The sequence below is a fragment of the Urocitellus parryii genome, chromosome 3 (assembly GCF_045843805.1).
Source record: "Urocitellus parryii isolate mUroPar1 chromosome 3, mUroPar1.hap1, whole genome shotgun sequence".
Taxonomy (NCBI): Eukaryota; Metazoa; Chordata; class Mammalia; order Rodentia; family Sciuridae; genus Urocitellus; species Urocitellus parryii.
Genome location: NC_135533.1, coordinates 210,958,375 through 210,976,128, shown reverse-complemented (window position 1 = coordinate 210,976,128; position 17,754 = coordinate 210,958,375). Strand labels below are relative to the sequence as shown.

At 49.5% G+C, this 17,754-nt stretch overlaps 3 protein-coding genes across 8 annotated transcripts in view; 2 read left to right on the top strand and 1 right to left on the bottom strand.

Annotated features, from left to right (window-relative positions):
* Carm1 (coactivator associated arginine methyltransferase 1) overlaps positions 1 to 5,061 on the top strand; it is a 48,254-nt gene extending 43,193 nt beyond the window's left edge. For 2 of the 3 annotated variants that reach the window (XM_077796381.1, XM_077796382.1), the window contains exons 9-16: positions 1,332 to 1,417; positions 1,610 to 1,699; positions 2,186 to 2,323; positions 2,407 to 2,496; positions 2,579 to 2,691; positions 2,827 to 2,904; positions 3,226 to 3,294; positions 3,457 to 5,058. In XM_077796381.1, coding sequence (XP_077652507.1) covers positions 1,332 to 1,417; positions 1,610 to 1,699; positions 2,186 to 2,323; positions 2,407 to 2,496; positions 2,579 to 2,691; positions 2,827 to 2,904; positions 3,226 to 3,294; positions 3,457 to 3,602 — 810 coding nt within the window. In that variant the 3' untranslated portion in view covers positions 3,603 to 5,058. Of the gene's footprint in view, positions 1 to 1,331; positions 1,418 to 1,609; positions 1,700 to 2,185; positions 2,324 to 2,406; positions 2,497 to 2,578; positions 2,692 to 2,826; positions 2,905 to 3,225; positions 3,295 to 3,456 lie in introns of all 3 variants that reach the window. The other variant, XM_026399598.2, reaches the window with a different exon arrangement.
* Yipf2 (Yip1 domain family member 2) lies at positions 4,991 to 9,601 on the bottom strand. Of its 4 annotated transcripts, none has more exons than XM_026399599.2 (10): positions 9,515 to 9,601; positions 9,317 to 9,377; positions 8,744 to 8,904; positions 8,574 to 8,654; positions 7,178 to 7,265; positions 5,890 to 6,006; positions 5,644 to 5,810; positions 5,379 to 5,561; positions 5,158 to 5,291; positions 4,991 to 5,077 (listed from the first exon to the last, which is right to left on the bottom strand). In XM_026399599.2, exons 2-9 carry the CDS (start codon positions 9,345 to 9,347, stop codon positions 5,175 to 5,177), a joined length of 945 nt encoding a protein of 314 aa, XP_026255384.1. In that variant the 5' UTR covers positions 9,348 to 9,377; positions 9,515 to 9,601; the 3' UTR covers positions 4,991 to 5,077; positions 5,158 to 5,174. The 4 variants fall into 4 exon arrangements, with proteins under 4 accessions (XP_026255384.1, XP_026255387.1, XP_026255386.1 ...); XM_026399602.2 differs by having other exon boundaries at positions 5,644 to 5,693; XM_026399601.2 differs by having other exon boundaries at positions 9,525 to 9,601.
* Positions 9,602 to 9,658: 57 nt separating this feature from the next.
* Positions 9,659 to 12,033, top strand: Timm29 (translocase of inner mitochondrial membrane 29). The gene is made up of 2 exons (XM_026399603.2): positions 9,659 to 9,872; positions 9,949 to 12,033. The coding sequence occupies exons 1-2, from the start codon at positions 9,764 to 9,766 to the stop codon at positions 10,635 to 10,637; spliced, it is 798 nt and encodes a 265-aa protein (XP_026255388.1). The 5' UTR covers positions 9,659 to 9,763; the 3' UTR covers positions 10,638 to 12,033.
* Positions 12,034 to 17,754: the final 5,721 nt, after the last annotated feature.

Sequence of the window (17,754 nt, the reverse complement as noted above, 5' to 3'; positions counted from 1 at the left end):
CATTTTAGCATTATTAGAAAATACCCTTGGGGCTGGGGATGTGGCTCAAGCAGTAGCGCGCTCGCCTGGCATGCGTGCGGCCCGGGTTCGATCCTCAACACCACATACAAACAAAGATGTTGTGTCTGTCTAAAAATAAATAAATAAATAAATATTAAAAAAAAAAAAAAGAAAGAAAATACCCTTGACCCAAAGCTAAAGGGTGCCCTGGATGGGACTACACTTTGAGAACCACTGCTTTAGGACTAGCCTTTAGTGACCATTTTTGGTTTGGGGGATTGTTTCTATTTTTGTGGTGTCAGGATGGAATCCAGGGCCCCGCACATGCTAGGCAAGTGCTGTACCACTGAGCTGCAACCCAGCCCTTCTCCAGCAGTCTTGATACTGGACTCTCTAATGGACCTATTTAGTCTCTTAGGAGTGGTTTTCTAGTTGAATTCTTGGCCTATAATCTCCTCCCCACACATGGCTTAGGAATTGACCAATGCCACAAAGTGAAACTGCAAGCACAACATGCACTCCTTTTTTGCATTTTCCTGTGCTTTTATGCCTTCTTGAGTCCTAGCTGACTTGGTTACTCTGATCTCCCATTCCCCCTCCCTGCAGGTGGCTGAAAGACCTAGATGTTTTGCATGGGCCAAAATGGGCTCCCCTCAAGGGCTGAGTAGCTCAGTTGGTAGAGTGCTTGCCTCGCATGCATAAGACCCTGGGTTCAATCCCTGACACCACAAAAATAAAAAATAAAATTAAAAAATGGGCTCTCAACACATTTCCTTTGTCTCTAGGATCTTGGCCCCAAATATCTGCCTGTTGGGGTTACTCTCTGAGGCTTTAAACACTGATTTTTTTTTCCTTTGGATTTGCTTCAGTTCTTGGTAGGAGTGGATGTCCGCACTCAGTTCTCTAATTTACTTTTTTTGTTAAGTGCTTAATGGTTTATCTTGGAGATCTTTCCCCAACTAGCCACAAAGACCCTCTTCATTCTTGTTCATCATTTATGGATGATCTGTTATTTTATATGGTTTCCAGTGTCACTAGTACAAATAGTTATACATGTAGCTTGTACATATCCATGTATGCTTATGGGCTAAATTCACAGAAATGCAACTGCCAAGTCTTTAATGTGTGTGGACACTTGTCATTTTGAGAGCTGTTACCTAATTGCTCTCCATGGTATTGTGCCAGTACATCTTCCCCTAGCATCTCTAAGAAGGGCAGGCATTTTAGCCAAATGGCTTATAGGCTATGGCCAGACTAGGAGAAGCATTGGGGCTCTCCTTTCTCCCTGGTCCCTCCAGTAGAAACCAGGTCATGCCTGTGGTCTTTCTCAGGACACATTTGACATCCGGATCCTGATGGCCAAGTCTGTCAAGTACACAGTGAATTTCTTAGAAGCCAAAGAAGGAGATTTGCACAGGTACCAGAAGCCACACCCCATTCCCCCAAGCCTGGCTCATACTGAAGATCAGGGCCACTACTGGCTCTTGCTGACTTTATGTTGCCCTGGGGCAGGTGGGCAGGGGATCCCAGCCTCTCTACCTGGCCACTCCTTTTTTCCCCTGCAGCTCATTTTGGCTTCCCCAGCAAACCACTGTCCTTTACCTTCCAGGATAGAAATCCCATTCAAATTCCACATGCTGCATTCAGGGCTGGTCCACGGCCTGGCTTTCTGGTTTGACGTTGCTTTCATCGGCTCTATGTGAGTTCAGCAGGGTAGACCATGCTACCCCCCCAACGCACTCCCTGGGCTCCCTACAGCTGTGGTCACCCCAGACCTGGCTGTGCAGTCGCTGCATTGGGGGCTGGGAGGGTAGGACACAACTCCTCAGGTTCCTCTGTCCCATTCAAAAGGCAGTGAGAACATGTCTTTGAACAAAAGACCCTTGGGAGGGAGGTGCATATCTCCTGTGTTCGGAGTACCTGTCCCTCATGGGCCCTTGTCTGTCTCACTGCATGTAGATGTCACGGTGAGAAGGCACCCCATGGCTGCAGATCCCTTGTGCACTTGTTTAAGCTCACATGTGTTTGCCTAGGCTGCTGGAGTTCCAGCCTGTCTTGGTTATGGGGCCCAAGGGACCAATCAGAGGGGGCAGGTACTTTTGGAGAGCCCAAGGTACAGATACAGAGCAATGACCCAAGTGGTGGCACCAACCCAGTCAAGTAAATGCCTGTTCCTGCTTGACAGAATGACCGTGTGGCTATCCACTGCCCCAACGGAACCCCTGACCCACTGGTACCAGGTCCGGTGCCTATTCCAGTCACCACTCTTTGCCAAGGCTGGGGACACACTATCAGGGACATGTCTGCTTATTGCCAACAAAAGGTATGACCTGCTGCCCAGGGCTGGGAGTGCAGGGGTCTGTCAGCTTGGCCACCTCACAACTGCCCTCCTCTACTTCTCTATAGACAGAGCTATGACATCAGTATTGTGGCCCAGGTGGACCAGACAGGCTCCAAATCCAGTAACCTCCTGGATCTAAAGAACCCCTTCTTCAGGTAAGAGGGCCTCTGCCTATGTGGGGGGTACCCTGGGCCCCCCAGTCCCTCAGCCCTGCCCACCAGTCCATCTCTGCCACAGATACACAGGAACGACTCCCTCACCCCCACCTGGCTCGCACTACACCTCTCCCTCTGAAAACATGTGGAACACAGGCAGCACCTACAACCTTAGCAGCGGGATGGCTGTGGCAGGTAAGTCCACCATGCCCTTGACATAGCTGCTGACTTTGGTGGCCTGCCTGGACTCTTCCTGCTCCCAAGCCTGCCTCTAGCACTGGCATCCGGGACACTGTGTCCTACCCCTGATATCTCCCTCTCTGGGCACAGGGATGCCAACTGCCTACGACCTGAGCAGTGTTATTGCCGGCGGCTCCAGTGTGGGCCACAACAACTTGATTCCTTTAGGTAAGTGTCCCCTGGGGTCCAGGGAATGGCTGGGGGAGGGGGCAAACAGGACCACCCTGAAGCAGGGAAGGGCTGGTGGCCAGTCTGTTGATCAGTGCTTAGTCTTTCAGCACCACTATCTCCATCCTTGCCTCTTCCTCCTCCTGGGGGCTCCTGGCTGAAGCCCTGCGTTCATTCGTTCGTTTGTTCCTCTCTGCCTGGCTCTGTCACTGCTGCATCTGCCCTTCCCACACCCGCTGTGAAAGCGTGAGTGGGCTGGGCAGGCTAGGGGTGGTGACGCTGTCTCCCTTCCTTCCTTCCTTCCTCCCTGTCGCTGCGCAGCCAACACAGGGATTGTCAATCACACCCACTCCCGGATGGGCTCCATAATGAGCACGGGGATTGTCCAAGGTAATGGCGGGTGGAGGGGTCTGGGGTCCCTCGGGCAGGGCCGCGTTAGCATGGGAGTGTGGCCCACCTGCTGCCTCACCTGCACGCGTGCTCTCACTTTTGGGGGAGCTGGGTAGGCACAGGGGTCAAGCTGGCCCTCAGTACCTATTGCCTGCCCCACAGGCTCCTCGGGTGCCCAGGGCGGCGGCGGCGGCGGCGGCTCCAGTGCCCACTATGCAGTCAACAGCCAGTTCACCATGGGTGGTCCTGCCATCTCCATGGCCTCGCCCATGTCCATCCCGACCAACACCATGCACTACGGGAGCTAGGCACTCTGCCCTGACAGACTGACAGCACCAGGAAACCAAATGAAGCCCCCGCCCAGCACCTTCGCCCGGGCGGCTGTCCCCTTGTACTGGAGAAGCCCAAACACCCCGTCACAGCCCTCTTTGCTATGGGAACTTGGACACTTTTTTTACACGATGTTGCCGCTGACCCTACCTGACCCTGCCCACACCTTGGCCCTGAGCGAGTGTCGCTGCCACATTTTACACAAGATCATGTCGGGGGAGCCTTTATCCCCCTCCAGCCCTCTTCACTCTGACCTGGCTTTGACATCTGCTGTAACAGGCGTGTTGGGGCCAATAGCTGCACCCTGGTTGGGCAGGAGGAGGGAAGCAGCTGCCACAATGGCCCAGGCTGCCCTGCCCCACCAGGCCCCCAGCCCCTGCCCCCATCACCTGTCTCCAGTGGGAAGGCAGCCCAGCTGGGCAGGACCTCTCCTTCAACTACCAGGCCACCATGGTCACCATGGGCGTGACATGCTGCTTTTTTTAATTTTATTTTTTTACGAAAAGAACCAGTGTCAATCCACAGACCCTCTGAGAAACCCGGCCGGCCGGGCCCAGCCAGCAGCCCCTCTCCCCAGGCTCAGAGGTTCAGTGGTGGGGGCAACCCTGGGCCAGGCCTCAGGCCCCTCCCCACCAAAGGGTTCACCTCACACTTGAATGTACAACCCACCCCAGCTGTCTGAAGGCCCTCCGTCCTCTGCCCCTGCCTCTTGCTGCTGTTCTGTCCCTGAGCTCCTGCAGGTCCCCCTTCAGCCTCCACCAAAAGCTGGAATAGGCAGCCTGGAGGGAAGGTTATTGTGGGTTGCTTTGGACAGACAGAAACCTCAAGGATCTGTCAGAGAAGGCGTCCTTTTCCCTTGTAGTTAACATTAGGCCTGTGTATTTCCCCTCCAGACTCATAGATAATCCAGTCCCTACCACCATGGCATTTTGGTCCTTCTCCATCCTGGGAAAGGACCTTGAAGGGACTTCTCCCTCCAAAAAAGAAAGAAAACAAAATAAACAAGGAAATGTATGTTTCAGCACAGGCAATTTTCTTCTACTTCTGCTCCCCTTGTTCCTAGCACCCCCAACCTCAGAAGCTGGAGCTCAGGCTAGGCCTCACACCCACTCTGTGTCCCCAGGGAAGGGCTGGGCTTCCCACTAGCCAGGCTGCCCTCCTTCCTCCTGTCCTTGGCAGAGCTGTCAGGGAAAGCATAAGGCCCACTGGCAGGCTGGAGGGCTTGGGAGTCCAGTCCTGTCCTGCAGCTGTGTTGCCTGAGCCACCTTGGAAGCTCCCTGCTCAGCTGCCCCTCCCCCACCTTTATATGAATTCTCTGGATCACCTTTGCATAGAAAATAAAAAGTGTTTGCTTTGTAAGAAAAGTCTGGAAAGTAGCAGAGCGGTCTCAAGCGGTCGAGGGAGACTTCAGTCATCACCAGGAACAGGACAGGCATGTCCCTTCAGGTTTTGCCTGAAAGAGAGAGACTTCTAGAAGCAGCCCAAGAGAGAAGGGAAGGTACCCCCTCAGACAAAGCAGAAATGGTCCTTTACCTATAGGATGGGCCTTCCTAGGAGGTTGCCATGGACCGGGTCATGGTGGGTGTCGGCAGTATGTTTGGGGGCAGAGATGTGGCTTGAGATGGAGGTGCAACGTGTTCTGGAGGCAGCGGCTGGAAGAAGTACAGCTGAAGAGACCCTTGGGGTCAGTGATAAAGGCAGGCAAGCAACCCACTCCTGCCCCACAACCCAGCCTGGGGCCATTGGAACCATACCTTACAGCCCATGGCCAGGAGGGCATGGAGCACCACCACAGTGGACAGTAGCACTGCAGCCACCAGTCTAGTGTCTTCACGGACAACAGGCCAGAGGGTGAACACCAGCCCAGCAGCTGACAAGGTCAAGGCCAGTGCACCAAAAAGCCACTGCAGCCATGGCACAGGGATGAGCCACAGGACCTGAGGTGACAGGGGCTGTTAGTGACTGTACCAGATGATCCCTTTGGCTCCTACCATCTACCTATCACCAGGCCATACTCACCACAGTGGGGATAAAGACGAAGAGGGAGTAGCCATAGATGCACACGGTCTCTAGAAAAGTGTAAGGTCCCATGCGTTCCCGGATGCCCTTGCGCCACCGCAGGAAACCCCATAGCGCCAGCGGCACAAGCCACGCATAGCAATAGATGGTGATACCTGCCACAGTTACTGGGAGGCAAGGCAGCAGTTACCTCTCATGACCTGGGGCCTGTGGCTGCCAGGAGCTGAGCCCATCCACTCTACTTACCCTTGTGAAATTGGGGGCTATAGTGGACAGAGGGGTCCCTCCTCTGGGCCAGCACCAGGGTCAGGTTGCCAGTGACTGCCAGGACGAAGGCCAGGGTGGCACAGATCCAGAAAGGGCCTGTGAGGAAGTCATAGTCCAAATCCCGGGCTCAATGCTCCCAGAGGGGGTGAATGTGTCTTGTCTCTATTGCTGGGTAGGTCAGGGGGACCCCAGCCACTCATTTGACTCTCAGTTGGGACATTCTGGTGGCTGGATTTAATGCTGCCTCTTAGTTCATCCTTCTCTGCCTGGGAAGGCTCCATATGGCTAGAACCCCGTGCTCTAGCTCTTGTCTCACATCACTGGCAGCAATTCCTCAACTTTTTCAACTCTGATAAAGCCATTAATGGAAAGCAGGTAGGGCTCAGTCCTTGGCCCTGCTCCATGTCCCTGTTCACCCCTGGCATAGTCTTGTTCAGCCTCAGGGTTCCCTGTTATTTCTATACTGATGATTCCCAGATGGTAGAGTGTCCCAAACTGTATACTCATACATGTTCACTTTTCAAGGTGGACATTTTGAGGTGTCTCCATCTCCATCCCAAACTTGCTCCTTCCCCTCCAACCTGCCCAGCTTTTCCCATCCACCCACAGCAACTATGCTGGTGGTCCAGGCCAAAACCCTTGGGGGTACCCTTTGCTTCCCTCACCACCCTGACTAGTCTGTCAGCAATATCCTGTTGGTTCTGCCTCTATAACACATCCCAGAACCAACCACTCTCTGTCCTCAGCCTCCATGAGCTGTCTCCTGCCTGGTCTCCTATCTTCCAACCTTACCCCTGATGTGGCCAGAGGGGAACCTAGGAACACCTCATTAAGATCCTTTCTCACCACAGTATGGGAGCCTGTGCCACTTGTCCCAGCACTTCAGTGACATCCCAACAGCTCACTTGTTTTCAGTGACAGTGCAACCCTCCAGTGCAGGGATGTCTCTACCTTAAGGCTTGGGCCATTACTGGGACCCTCCTCCTCTAGATCTGTCCACCCCTGACCAATACTTGCCAATAAGGCTCATTCTCTTTCCTCAGAGACCTTCTCTGACCCACACAGACACAACAGCATCACCCTCCACTCTACACTGCTTCCCTTCTCTTCTCAGCCCCATCATCCACTACCGTCTCTTATGTCTCTGTCTCCCTAAACAGAACACAAGTTTCACTCTTGGTGACTACTTTGTTCTCAGCTGTACAGCAACACCTGCCATTTGGTCCACACGTGCTGAATGAATAATCAAATGCACAAACTTACTCACCATACAGATCTGGACGGTTTCGCAGATGGTGCCGTACAAAGTTGTGGCCAGGCCAAGGTAGGAGCGAGCCTTTGATCCGGTCTAGGACCTGAAAGACAAGCCACAGTCCAGGATGGAAGGCTGCCCAGGGTTCCTCCTGTACTTTGGGAGTTTCTTTCCCCAATGACCTCTTCTCTTCTCCTCTCTCCATGCCCAACCTGAAAGAGCTCAGCTCGCCCCTCTAAGCCTTTTTTTTTTGGCGGGGGGGGGGGGGGGCGTGTTGAGGATTGAACCCAGGGCCTTATGCATCCTAGACAAGCACTCTACCAACTCAGCTATACTCCCTGCCCTCGCCTCTAAGCCTTTTTTAAATTATTTTTTTTTTTTAAAGAGAGAGTGAGAGGGACAGAGAGAGAGAGAGAATTTTAACATTTATTCATTTTTTCTTAGTTCTTGGCGGACACAACATCTTTGTTGATATGTGGTGCTGAGGATCGAACCCAGGCCGCACGCATGCCAGGCGAGCGCGCTACCGCTTGAGCCACATCCACAGCCCTAAATTATTTTTTAAAATTGAATCCTGGAGGGTTGGGGATGTGGCTCAAGCGGTACAAGTGGTACAGGACTCCAGGGTTCAATCCCAAGTATCCCCCTAGCACGGACCGCAAAAAAAAAAAAAAAAAAAGCCTGGTCTAGAGCCCTGATCCATGTGCACATCTGGTCATCTCATTCCTCTCCTGCTCTGACCCTTCTGACTCCCCAACACCCTCAGAATAAAACCCAAACTCTAACTCCTTAACACAGCTCATGGCTGGGCAAGTTAGCACATGAGTAGTCCCAGCTACTCAGGAGGCTGAGCTAAGAGACCCTCTTGAGCCCATGAGTTTGGGGCCAACCTGGGCAACAAGACCAGACTCCATCTCAAACAAAACAGTAAACACAAAAAAACTAAAAACAGCGTATGAGGTCCTCTGTGATCTGCCTTCTGCCTGTCCCCCATCTCACACTCTCCCACCAGATTTAGTGATAGGTAGTTTCTACTACTGTTCATGACTCCTCTCGCCTTTACTCTTCGCATATACTGTTTCCTGTGTCTGGAACATAATTTGTGCTCCCATCCACCCTTCCTGGGTAACCCTCCTTTCTCTGTTAGGTCTCAGCAAATTCCTCACTTCCTCCTGGAGGCCTTTCCCTATTCACCAGATCATGTGCATGTAGGGGGGTCCCCCCTTTTTGTTCCCACAGCCCATCACCAAAATCCTTAGAAAATACCACCATTCCTTTTACTAGCCTGGGTAGAAGCACTTGTTTTCCCATGTAGCTGTTACCAGCACTCTGGCTCAGCTTGGTGCTCAGTGGATACTGGCTGAACAGCCAGCATGATTCTGAGCCCCTCCCATCAGCTTCCAGGCCTCACCTGTGAGGTATCCACATCAAAAAAGCTCTGATAGTAGCTGAATGTCCAGAATCCCGGCTGTGGCTTCTCCTCCTGTAAAAGCTGCAGAGTGTGGGATTTCAGTGCTTGCTCTTACACCCTACCTCAGCCAGGGGTGGTCAGAGTCAGGGAATGGGACTTAGGTGACTCACCGCTGTCTTGTCACCCTCTTCCTCCACCTCTTCCTCTACTCCATAGCTGCCACCAGAGCCGACAGCCACAACTACGTGCCCTTTTGGGGTCAGCTGATCACTTTTGCTGGTGGTAGCTGCATCTGGGGTCTCAGCCAGAAGATTAGTAGCTTCCTCAAATTCTATGGAGAAGGAGAAATGGGACAAGGCGCGTTTTGAGGCAATTGTGCATGGTCCACTGCTCATGGCGGGGGCTGAGGTTATAACAGCGGCAACCTCAACTCTCTCCCGAGACAGGGCACAACTTCCTCAGTTCCGGGGCATGGGAAGTAAGACTGTTCCCTTACTCCTAACGTGGGAATGCAACTCAGGGTTGGTCCTCGGACAGACTCAGGGCCTCGGGATACCGAGTCTAAGTTCAGGACGGGAGCGCGGTTCGAATGCGGATGGGGCTCATTCTTGAGGCAGGTTTCCGGTCTGGGGTCAGTGTACACAGCCGCGTGGGATTCGGGTTAAGTAAGAGATGGAAGCTGCACGGGAGCTTCTGGCCAGGGGCGGGAGCAGAAGTTCCCGCCACGTAGGGTCCGCACTCACCGTGGAAGACCAACCCGTCAGCCGCTGCCATGGTTGTTCAGGGGCGTCACCGCATCCCGCTCTGAAGACAGAGGCCGATCAGGCTCGCGCCCCTCCCAAACCCTATTCCTCAGCCCCGAGGCCTGCCTCGTGGCTAACAACACCCACCGGGACTTAAGCTCGCCGCCCGGTCCCTCAGTGGTACCCCGCCCTCCTCACCTGAAGCTACCTTAGCCGGCGTGGCCGGGGCTCTCTGCGCCTGCGCGGGATGCCTACCCGTCAGAATCAACCCAGCTTGGATCAGAAAGCAACATCCGGTGCTGGTCCGTTTTCTATTCTCCTCCGGTGGAAAGCCATGTCCGGAAACTCACAGAAGAGACCCTACTCCCCACTCCCCCGTGAGGGGGAGCCTTTTACTTCAGGTATGAGGTGTTTCTCTTCGGACTAAGGGCCCTAGGCCGGAAGAGGATGGCGACTGCTGCTCTGAAGAGATTTTGGTCCCGTGGCCGAGGAGAAGGGGGCGTTGAGGCTGGAAATGCTGCCGTGGCGGTGAAGCCAAGCGTGTGGGCGCGGCTGGGTGAGTAGTGGAGGAAGGCAGTGGGATGGGTGCCCGCAGCGGCTGAACGGCTCCGACAGCGTTTCTTTTCCCTCAGGCGACTGGGCCCGCGCGCTGCTCCGGGACTACGCAGAGGCTTGCCGGGACGCGGTGGCTGCGGCGCGGGCTCGGCCGGGGCGCGCAGCAGTGTACATGGGACTGCTGGGCGGCGCCGCAGCCTGCTGCGCTCTGGCGCCGAGCGAGGAGGCCTTCGAGGAGGCGCTGCTCGATGCGTCTGGGACTCTCCTGCTGCTAGCGCCAGCCACTCGCAACCGCGATTCCGAAAGCTTCCTGCAGCGGCTCCTTTGGCTGCGGGGCCGCGGTCGTCTGCGCCATGTGAATCTGGGGTTCTGTTCTCTCGTGTACGAGGCGCCCTTCGACTCCCAGGCCAGCCTCTACCAGGCCCGCTGCCGCTATCTGCAGCCCCGCTGGGTGGACTTCCCCGGCCGAATCCTGGATGTGGGCTTCGTGGGCCACTGGTGGATACTGAGCACCCGGATGCGCGACTGCGACATCAACGATGACGAGTTCCTGCACCTGCCAGCACATTTGCGCGTGGTCGGACCCCACCAGCTGCACTCCGAGGCCAATGAGCGGCTCTTCGATGAGAAGTACAAGCCTGTTGTGCTCACCGACGATCAGGTGGACCAGGCGCTTTGGGAGGAGCAGGTGTTGCAAAAGGAGAAAAAGGACAGGCTTGTCCTGAGCCAGGCCGACTCGCTAGTGCAGTCGCAGGTCGCAAGATGAAACCCAGTAAGAGCGTGAGGCCAGACTGGGGTCTGAGCCCTGGCAGACTGTGGAATGATGAGAGTGAGACGTAAATTATATGCACTGTTCTCTAACTGCTGTTGTTGAAAACAAGTTTGGAGAGCCATACTCCCTATCTCTTTGTTCCTTATTAGTGAAGCTAGTTCAGTCTTTTTGGTCTAGGAATTGGGTAGAGCAGAGTTGACTAATGTTTTTCACTGCCAGAGCTAGTAATGAGCCTTTTACATAAGTCTTTTTAGGCTGGGAATGTAGTAGCTCATGTGGTAAAGCACTTGCCCCTGGCATCCCTAAAGCCCTAGGTTTGATCCCCACTGCCACAAAAACAAAAGAAAAATACTTCATCCTTTTTCACTGTGTGACACAAGTCCCTTGACAGTGGTACTACATTGGTCTGGTGACTCCCAAACTCTCTTCCAAGAGCATGCATATTTTGCTTTATTTCTTTGTGTGTTTTCCTCCTCTTGTTCTTTTTCTTTGGGGGCAGGGTACTGGGGACTGAACTCAGGGGCACTTGGCCACTGAGCCACATCCCCAGCCCTATTTTGTATTTTATTTAGAGACAGGGTCTTACCGAGTTGCATAGTGAATTGTCATTGCTGAGGCTGGCTTTGAACTCACGATTCTCCTGTCTCAGCCTCCCAAGCTGCTGGGATTACAGGCGTGTGCCACCATGCCCAGCTCTTCTTGTTTTTTTATGAATAACATTTTTGTTTAGATTTTTAAAATACGTTGAGCCAGCTGTGGTGGTACACACCTGTAACATGAGCTACTCTAAAGACTAAAGCAGGAAGATTGCAGGTTTGAAACCAGCCTGGGCAGCTTAATGACACCATATTCAAATAAAAAGGGCTGGAGATGTTGCTCAGTAGTAGAGCACTGGCAGTGTGAGTGAGGCCCTGGATTCAAACTCCATTACCAAAAATAAAGTAAAACACTAATTATAGTCTCACAAGAAATTGGCAAAATAATACATTTTGAATACTCTTTACCCAGTTTCCCTTAAATGGTATTGTTTTACATAACTAATACTAAATGAGGATATTGATATTAGTATGACTGTTTGGTTTTGGAAGGGACGTGTTTTTGTAAAAACAACTTGGTTTTACCGTATGTGTATTGACAATGATTGGAAGTGGCTTGGAAGGAAAAATAGGTCCTAATCTCAAAATCTATATCTAATTGTAAATCCTGTTGATGTCATACTTCAGGTACCCTGAAAACAGAATTCTTTGGAAAAGAATAAGTTAAATTATATAGTTGGTACTTAGCTAGGTTATGATAATCACACCTCTTAAGCTAAAATATTGGGGAATGTGACTACCTCTGTCACCTTGGTGCCTGTAGCTAGTTAATAAAACCAGGAGATGAAACAGTGGTCTTTGTTGTTATGGGTTTTTGGTTTTTGTTTTATTTTTGTAGTGCTGGGGATCAACCAATGGCATCACACATGCTACACACACACCCTACCACTGAGCTACACCTCCAGCCCTTGTGATATTTGCTTTTGTATGTTTTGCCACTTCTAATTTTTAGCACTTGAACCTACCATTTAAAATGTAGATGCACTGAACACATAATAGTTCTTAAATTCTTATTTTGGGGTCAGAGGAGTATCTGCATCTCCATTTTACTGAAGAAAAGTTGTGGTATATACAAAGTTACTATTGCCAAGGGTATGATAGGTCCATCATCAGGCCAACTGCACAACTGCCAATCCTGTGACTTAGCCTAAGATTTGTGGTACAGTATTATCTTTGTTCCTAACAACATCTTGCCAGAATTTTTGTGTATGGTACTGGGGATTAAATTTAGAGCCTCATGCGTGCTAGGCAGACACTGTACCACTAAGCTATACCCACAGCCCTCTTTGCCAGAAATTATTGAATTCTGCCATCACTTGCCTTATATACAATTTGAATACAGAAATAAATAAATAAGAAAGATGCAATGAAAACAAAAAAACAAATGATTCAAAATTCTAATCCTACACTGTTAATTTGGCAGACTCTGGACTTAAACCCCTGCATTCTTTATTAGATTAGCCAACATCAGGAGAGGGTTTAAGACACACTGGTGCTATACACACCTATAATCCCAGCCACTCAGGAGGCTGAGGCAGGAAGATCACAAGTTCGAGATGGCCAAAGTGAGATGTGTTTTCTGTGAAAGAGTCTTGTGCACCTTCATTGCCTGCCTGAATCAATTATCAAATGCCATTTCTGACTTCTACTTGGGTGTCTTTCATGAAGGCCTCCAAAATCTTCAGGCAGATACAAAGGTGAGAGCAATGGATGGCCACAAACTCAAGGAACACTCATCTGTGGATAGAAATTGTGGAGTTTGGTCAGACTGAAATCCTTGTGACTTGTTTTTTGCTGAAGGGTTTGCCTTTCTCAGAGGAGAGTCCTGCTGTATTTTGGCCCCTTCACCAGTCATATCAAAGGAGGAGCTGTTAGATGTGACACAGGACTAGGTGGGCTTGGTGCTGTGCATCTTGGGCTATACACTATTTCCTGAAGGTAGATCTAGGTCTGTTCAGTGATGAGCTCCTAGCATCCCCGGACTCAGCCTAGTGTGGGCCTCAGCAAATGTTGAGAAAGTTAACAGAGTACTACATGTTTACACTGTTGATACAAGTTGGTATGGTCTTGACGGGGAAGGAAAGCAAATGGAGCCTGAATCTTCAACCTTTAACTAGCCTAAGGAAAGAAACTAACTCGTCTAAGTCCTGCTCCCAAAACTGGAATAACAAAGTGAACATGTTGTTTGTGTTTTTGTAAGGGAAAAGTGGACTTTAAGGGAAGATTTGAATCTATCTCAGGGTTTGTAGTAAAGTGATGTTCTGGAATAACTCAGTGATGTCAAGACCAAAGAAAGAAGCAGACAGATCCAGGATTGCACAGAGTGCAATTTATTGGGGACTTACTGACAAGCATAGTTGTGGGCAGTAGCAAGACCAAGTGGATGCCTCCAACTTAGGTTAGAAGGAGGAACATATGTATTGTTCAGGACAAAAATGACTTCATCCTGGCTGGAGTGTATCTGGCTTTTCTTGAGCCAATATCAAAAGAGTTAGGTACATTCCTAGCACCAAGTTGCAAAGCTCCACACATCACTTTGATGATTTGGTCTGTTTATAGTTTGCTGGGAAACTAGGAAAAACCTGCTGGGGTTACTCGGGGGTAATCATCGCAATTATTACTCAAGATGGCTGCAGTCATGTCAAACTGAATCCATACAGTGACTTCAGATGGATGAAGTGACTTCTCCATCCTGGCTCCTTATCTGTAAGTGGAATTATTAGAAAAATTGGAAATCCTTTGAAAGCATTTGGTACATTGTAGGCATTCACAGAACATACAATGTGACTATGTGAAACTGTGTTTGGTTTTGCTTTTTTGGTACCAGGGATTGAACCCAGGGGTGCTTAACCACTGAGCCACATCCCCAGCGTTTTGTTTTATTTATTTATTTATTTATTTATTTATTTATTTATTTATTTATTTTTGAGACAGGGTCTTAGTTGCTCAGGGCCTCACTCAGTTGGTGAGACTGGCTTTAAACTTGTGATTCTCGGGGCTCAGCCACCCATGCTGCTGGGATTACAGACTTGTACCGCTGCACCTGATTGTGAGAAAGATTATGGCTCTTGAGTCCATGCTGTGCCTTTCCCTTGTAGGGCGGGTTCAGTAAATATCATAGCAGTAGAGCCAAGGTGTGCTTGTTTCTCAGGGCCCAAAGAGACTTGTATCTAATATATAAATATTTTCAAGTTCTCCCCTTTTCTTAAATTTTTTTTTTATGCAGTGCTGGGAATGGAACCCAGGACTTCACACATGCTAGGCAAGTGTTCTACCACTGAGCTACCACTCTGTCCTTTAAAATTTATTAGCTTTTTTTTTTGTGTGTGTGGGGGGGTTTGTTTGTTTGGTTTTTTGTTTGTTTTTACTATCAGCAAAGTTCAGTTTTTATTGTATATTACTAGATTTTTAGTCAAAAAGATGAAAGCCTTCATCATTATTGGACTCTGGATTCTTCTCTCTCCTATTTCTCAACTGGGGCAGCAATGGAGGAATGGGCAGGACTTCCTGCTGGTGTTACACCAGCTATTGGAGCTGGCCAACCAGTCTCTGTTGCAAATGAGGCTCCCAGTGTTGACAGTGGCCTGGGTCTTTGCAAATAACCAGGTCAAAAGTTTGAACATTTACACCACACCAGCTGCTTTAATGATGGCATTGATCTTATCCTCAGTGAAAATTACCTCATTATCAAGTAGGATGAAGGCAGAGAAGATGCAAGCCAGCTCAGGGATAGAGGCCATGGTGCTGGCTGCTGGGGGTGGTTCTGGTTGCCAGATGAAGTGTGAGGGCCTCAACCCCCAACATGGCCTTAGTTTCGTTAGAAAGACTGAGCACCTTGGTGGCCTCTAAGGAAAGAAGTATTTTGGTGATGGGGATTGAACCCAGAGGCACTTAACTGCTGAGCTACATCTCTAGCTCTTTTTATTTTGACAAAGGATCTCCCTATATTGCTTAAGGCCTCACTAAGTTGGTGAGGCTGGCTTTGAACTGGTGATCCTCCCACCTGAGCTTCTTGAGCTGGTGGGATTACAGGTGTGTACCCCTGCACCTGGCACTAAATTTATTTGTTTGTCTATTTAATTTTTTTAGTTGTAGATGGACACAATATCTTTATATGTGGTACTGAGGATCATACCCATTGCCTCACATGTGCTAGGTAAACGCTCTACCACTCAGCTACAACCCCAGCCCCACCAAATTTATTCTTGATTAGCTTTTTTTTTTTTTAATTTACATACCATAAACTTCACCCTTTTGTTTTTTATTTTTTTTGAGAGTTTTAATATTTATTTTTTAGTTTTCGGCGGACATAACATCTTTGTTTGTATGTGGTGCTGAGGATCGAACCCGGGCCGCACGCATGCCAGGCGAGCGCGCTACCACTTGAGCCACATCCCCAGCCCTATTCTTTTTTTTTTTTTTTTTTAGAGAGAGTGAGAGAGGAGAGAGAGAGAGAGAGAGAATTTTTAATATTTTTATTTTTTAGTTCTCGGCGGACACAACATCTTTGTTGGTATGTGGTGCTGAGGATCGAACCCGGGTCACACGCATGCCAGGCGAGCGCGCTACCGCTGAGCCACATCTCCAGCCCCCCAGCCCTATTCTTGATTAGCTTTAATCTCAAACTTCTAGGCCAGTCCTGGGCATATTTTATGGAAAAATCTCTTCCCTATTGTTGTGATTGGAAACACCAGCAGAGGGCACCAGAAACTCAAGAGTTTGGCTGGCTTTTGCTGGCCTTGCTGATGGAACCTCTTTGGGAATGGCTAGCCCCAAATTGCTTTTATTCCTATGAAACAGGGAGCAAGTGTGCTATAATTGCTGTATGTATCCATTTACTACACTTTAAAATTGGTATGTGATTGTGAAGTCACTGCTATAAGGAGGAGCCACCTCCATCCCTGGAATCTGTACCATTAGTGGTAAGCAAAGAAGGCTGGGAGAGGTTCTGTTTGGACAGGACACCCCACATAGACCTTTATTCCCAGATATCTCAGAGGGGTAGGCTCACCTTCGCCTTGAAAGTTTATCCAGTTCCCCAGTTTTCTGAGTTGTGTTAAGTGCCCAACCAAATAAGACAGGAATTAGGATAAAGCCAGTCCAGTGCCTAGGGCACAAGAGTGAAGGAGGCACTTCTCAGGGTTGTACAAGGGCAGTTGTGCCCTTGAGAAGGAGATCCTCTTTAGATTCCGTCCCTGAGGCACCTCCCTGGGCCTGTCCGAGTGCTAGCCTTGCTTGCTTTGTGCCCAGCCAGGTCACATGAATATGCATGGCAGGATCATCCAGACCTGCTCTTCACCCATAAGCATTTTGTGAACAAGTATTTGAAACCCTCCAGTGATGACTAGATTTATAATTCTCAGCCAGTCATTTTCCAGGTTTGCTCACATGACAGGTAGAGGCTGTCCTCTATATCTGCAGGTTCTGCATCTGTGGATTCAGGCAACCTTGGATCAAAAATATTTGGAAAATTTGGGTCCAGTAGCACATTTCTGTAATTCTAGCTACTTGGGAGGCTGAGGCCAACCTGGGCAACTTGGTGGATTCTATCTCAAAATAAAAAGGGCTGGGGTTGTAGCTCAGTGGTAGAATGTCCCTGGGTTCAGTTCCCAATATTGAAAAAAAAAAATGTCTACAGGAGGGTGTGTGGTTTTATGCAAAAAAATTACACCATTTTCTATGAAGAGCCTGAGCATCCTCAGTGAATTTGGTGTCTTCCCGGGTCCTGGGACCAATCCTATGGATACTGAGGAAGGACTGTATTTGGGAGCTACAGGAATGATGAGGGAGGAGCAATAGGACTTTAAGGTTTGAGAGTAGCTAACATTCTAAAACATTTTTGTGTGAAAAATTCTAATAGGGTTTGATCCCCATATACTGATCACCCAATTAAACAGTTATTATAATTTTGTCACATTTGCTTATGTTGTCCTTTTTAAATTTTTATTTTCTTGACTGGAGTGCTTTAAAGCAAATATCAGAAATCACATCATTTTACCCCTAGAATCTTCTTTTTCTTAACCATGTTGGGGGTCCAACTCGTGGCCTTACATAACCTGGGGAAATACTCTGCCACTGAGCTACATCTCCAGCCTCTTATGTCCCTTTTAATAATCTACAAAAGTTCCCCTACATGTATCTTTTTTTTTTTTAATTTTTTATTTTTTTTAAAGAGAGTGAGAGAGAGAGAGAGAGAGAGAGAGAGAGAGAGAGAGAGAGAGAGAGAATTTTTAATATTTATTTTTTAGTTCTCGGCGGACACAACATCTTTGTTGGTATGTGGTGCTGAGGATCGAACCTGGGCCGCACGCATGCCAGGCGAGCGCGCTACCGCCTGAGCCACATTCCCAGCCCCCCCTTTATTTTATTTATTTATTTTTATGTGGTGCTGAGGATCAAACCCAGGGCCCTGCATGCTCTAGGTGAGCATGCTTACCACTGATCCTCAACCCCAGCCCCCAAAGGTTTATGAAACACTGAGAAAACCATACAGAATCCTCATATATTGCCTTCCC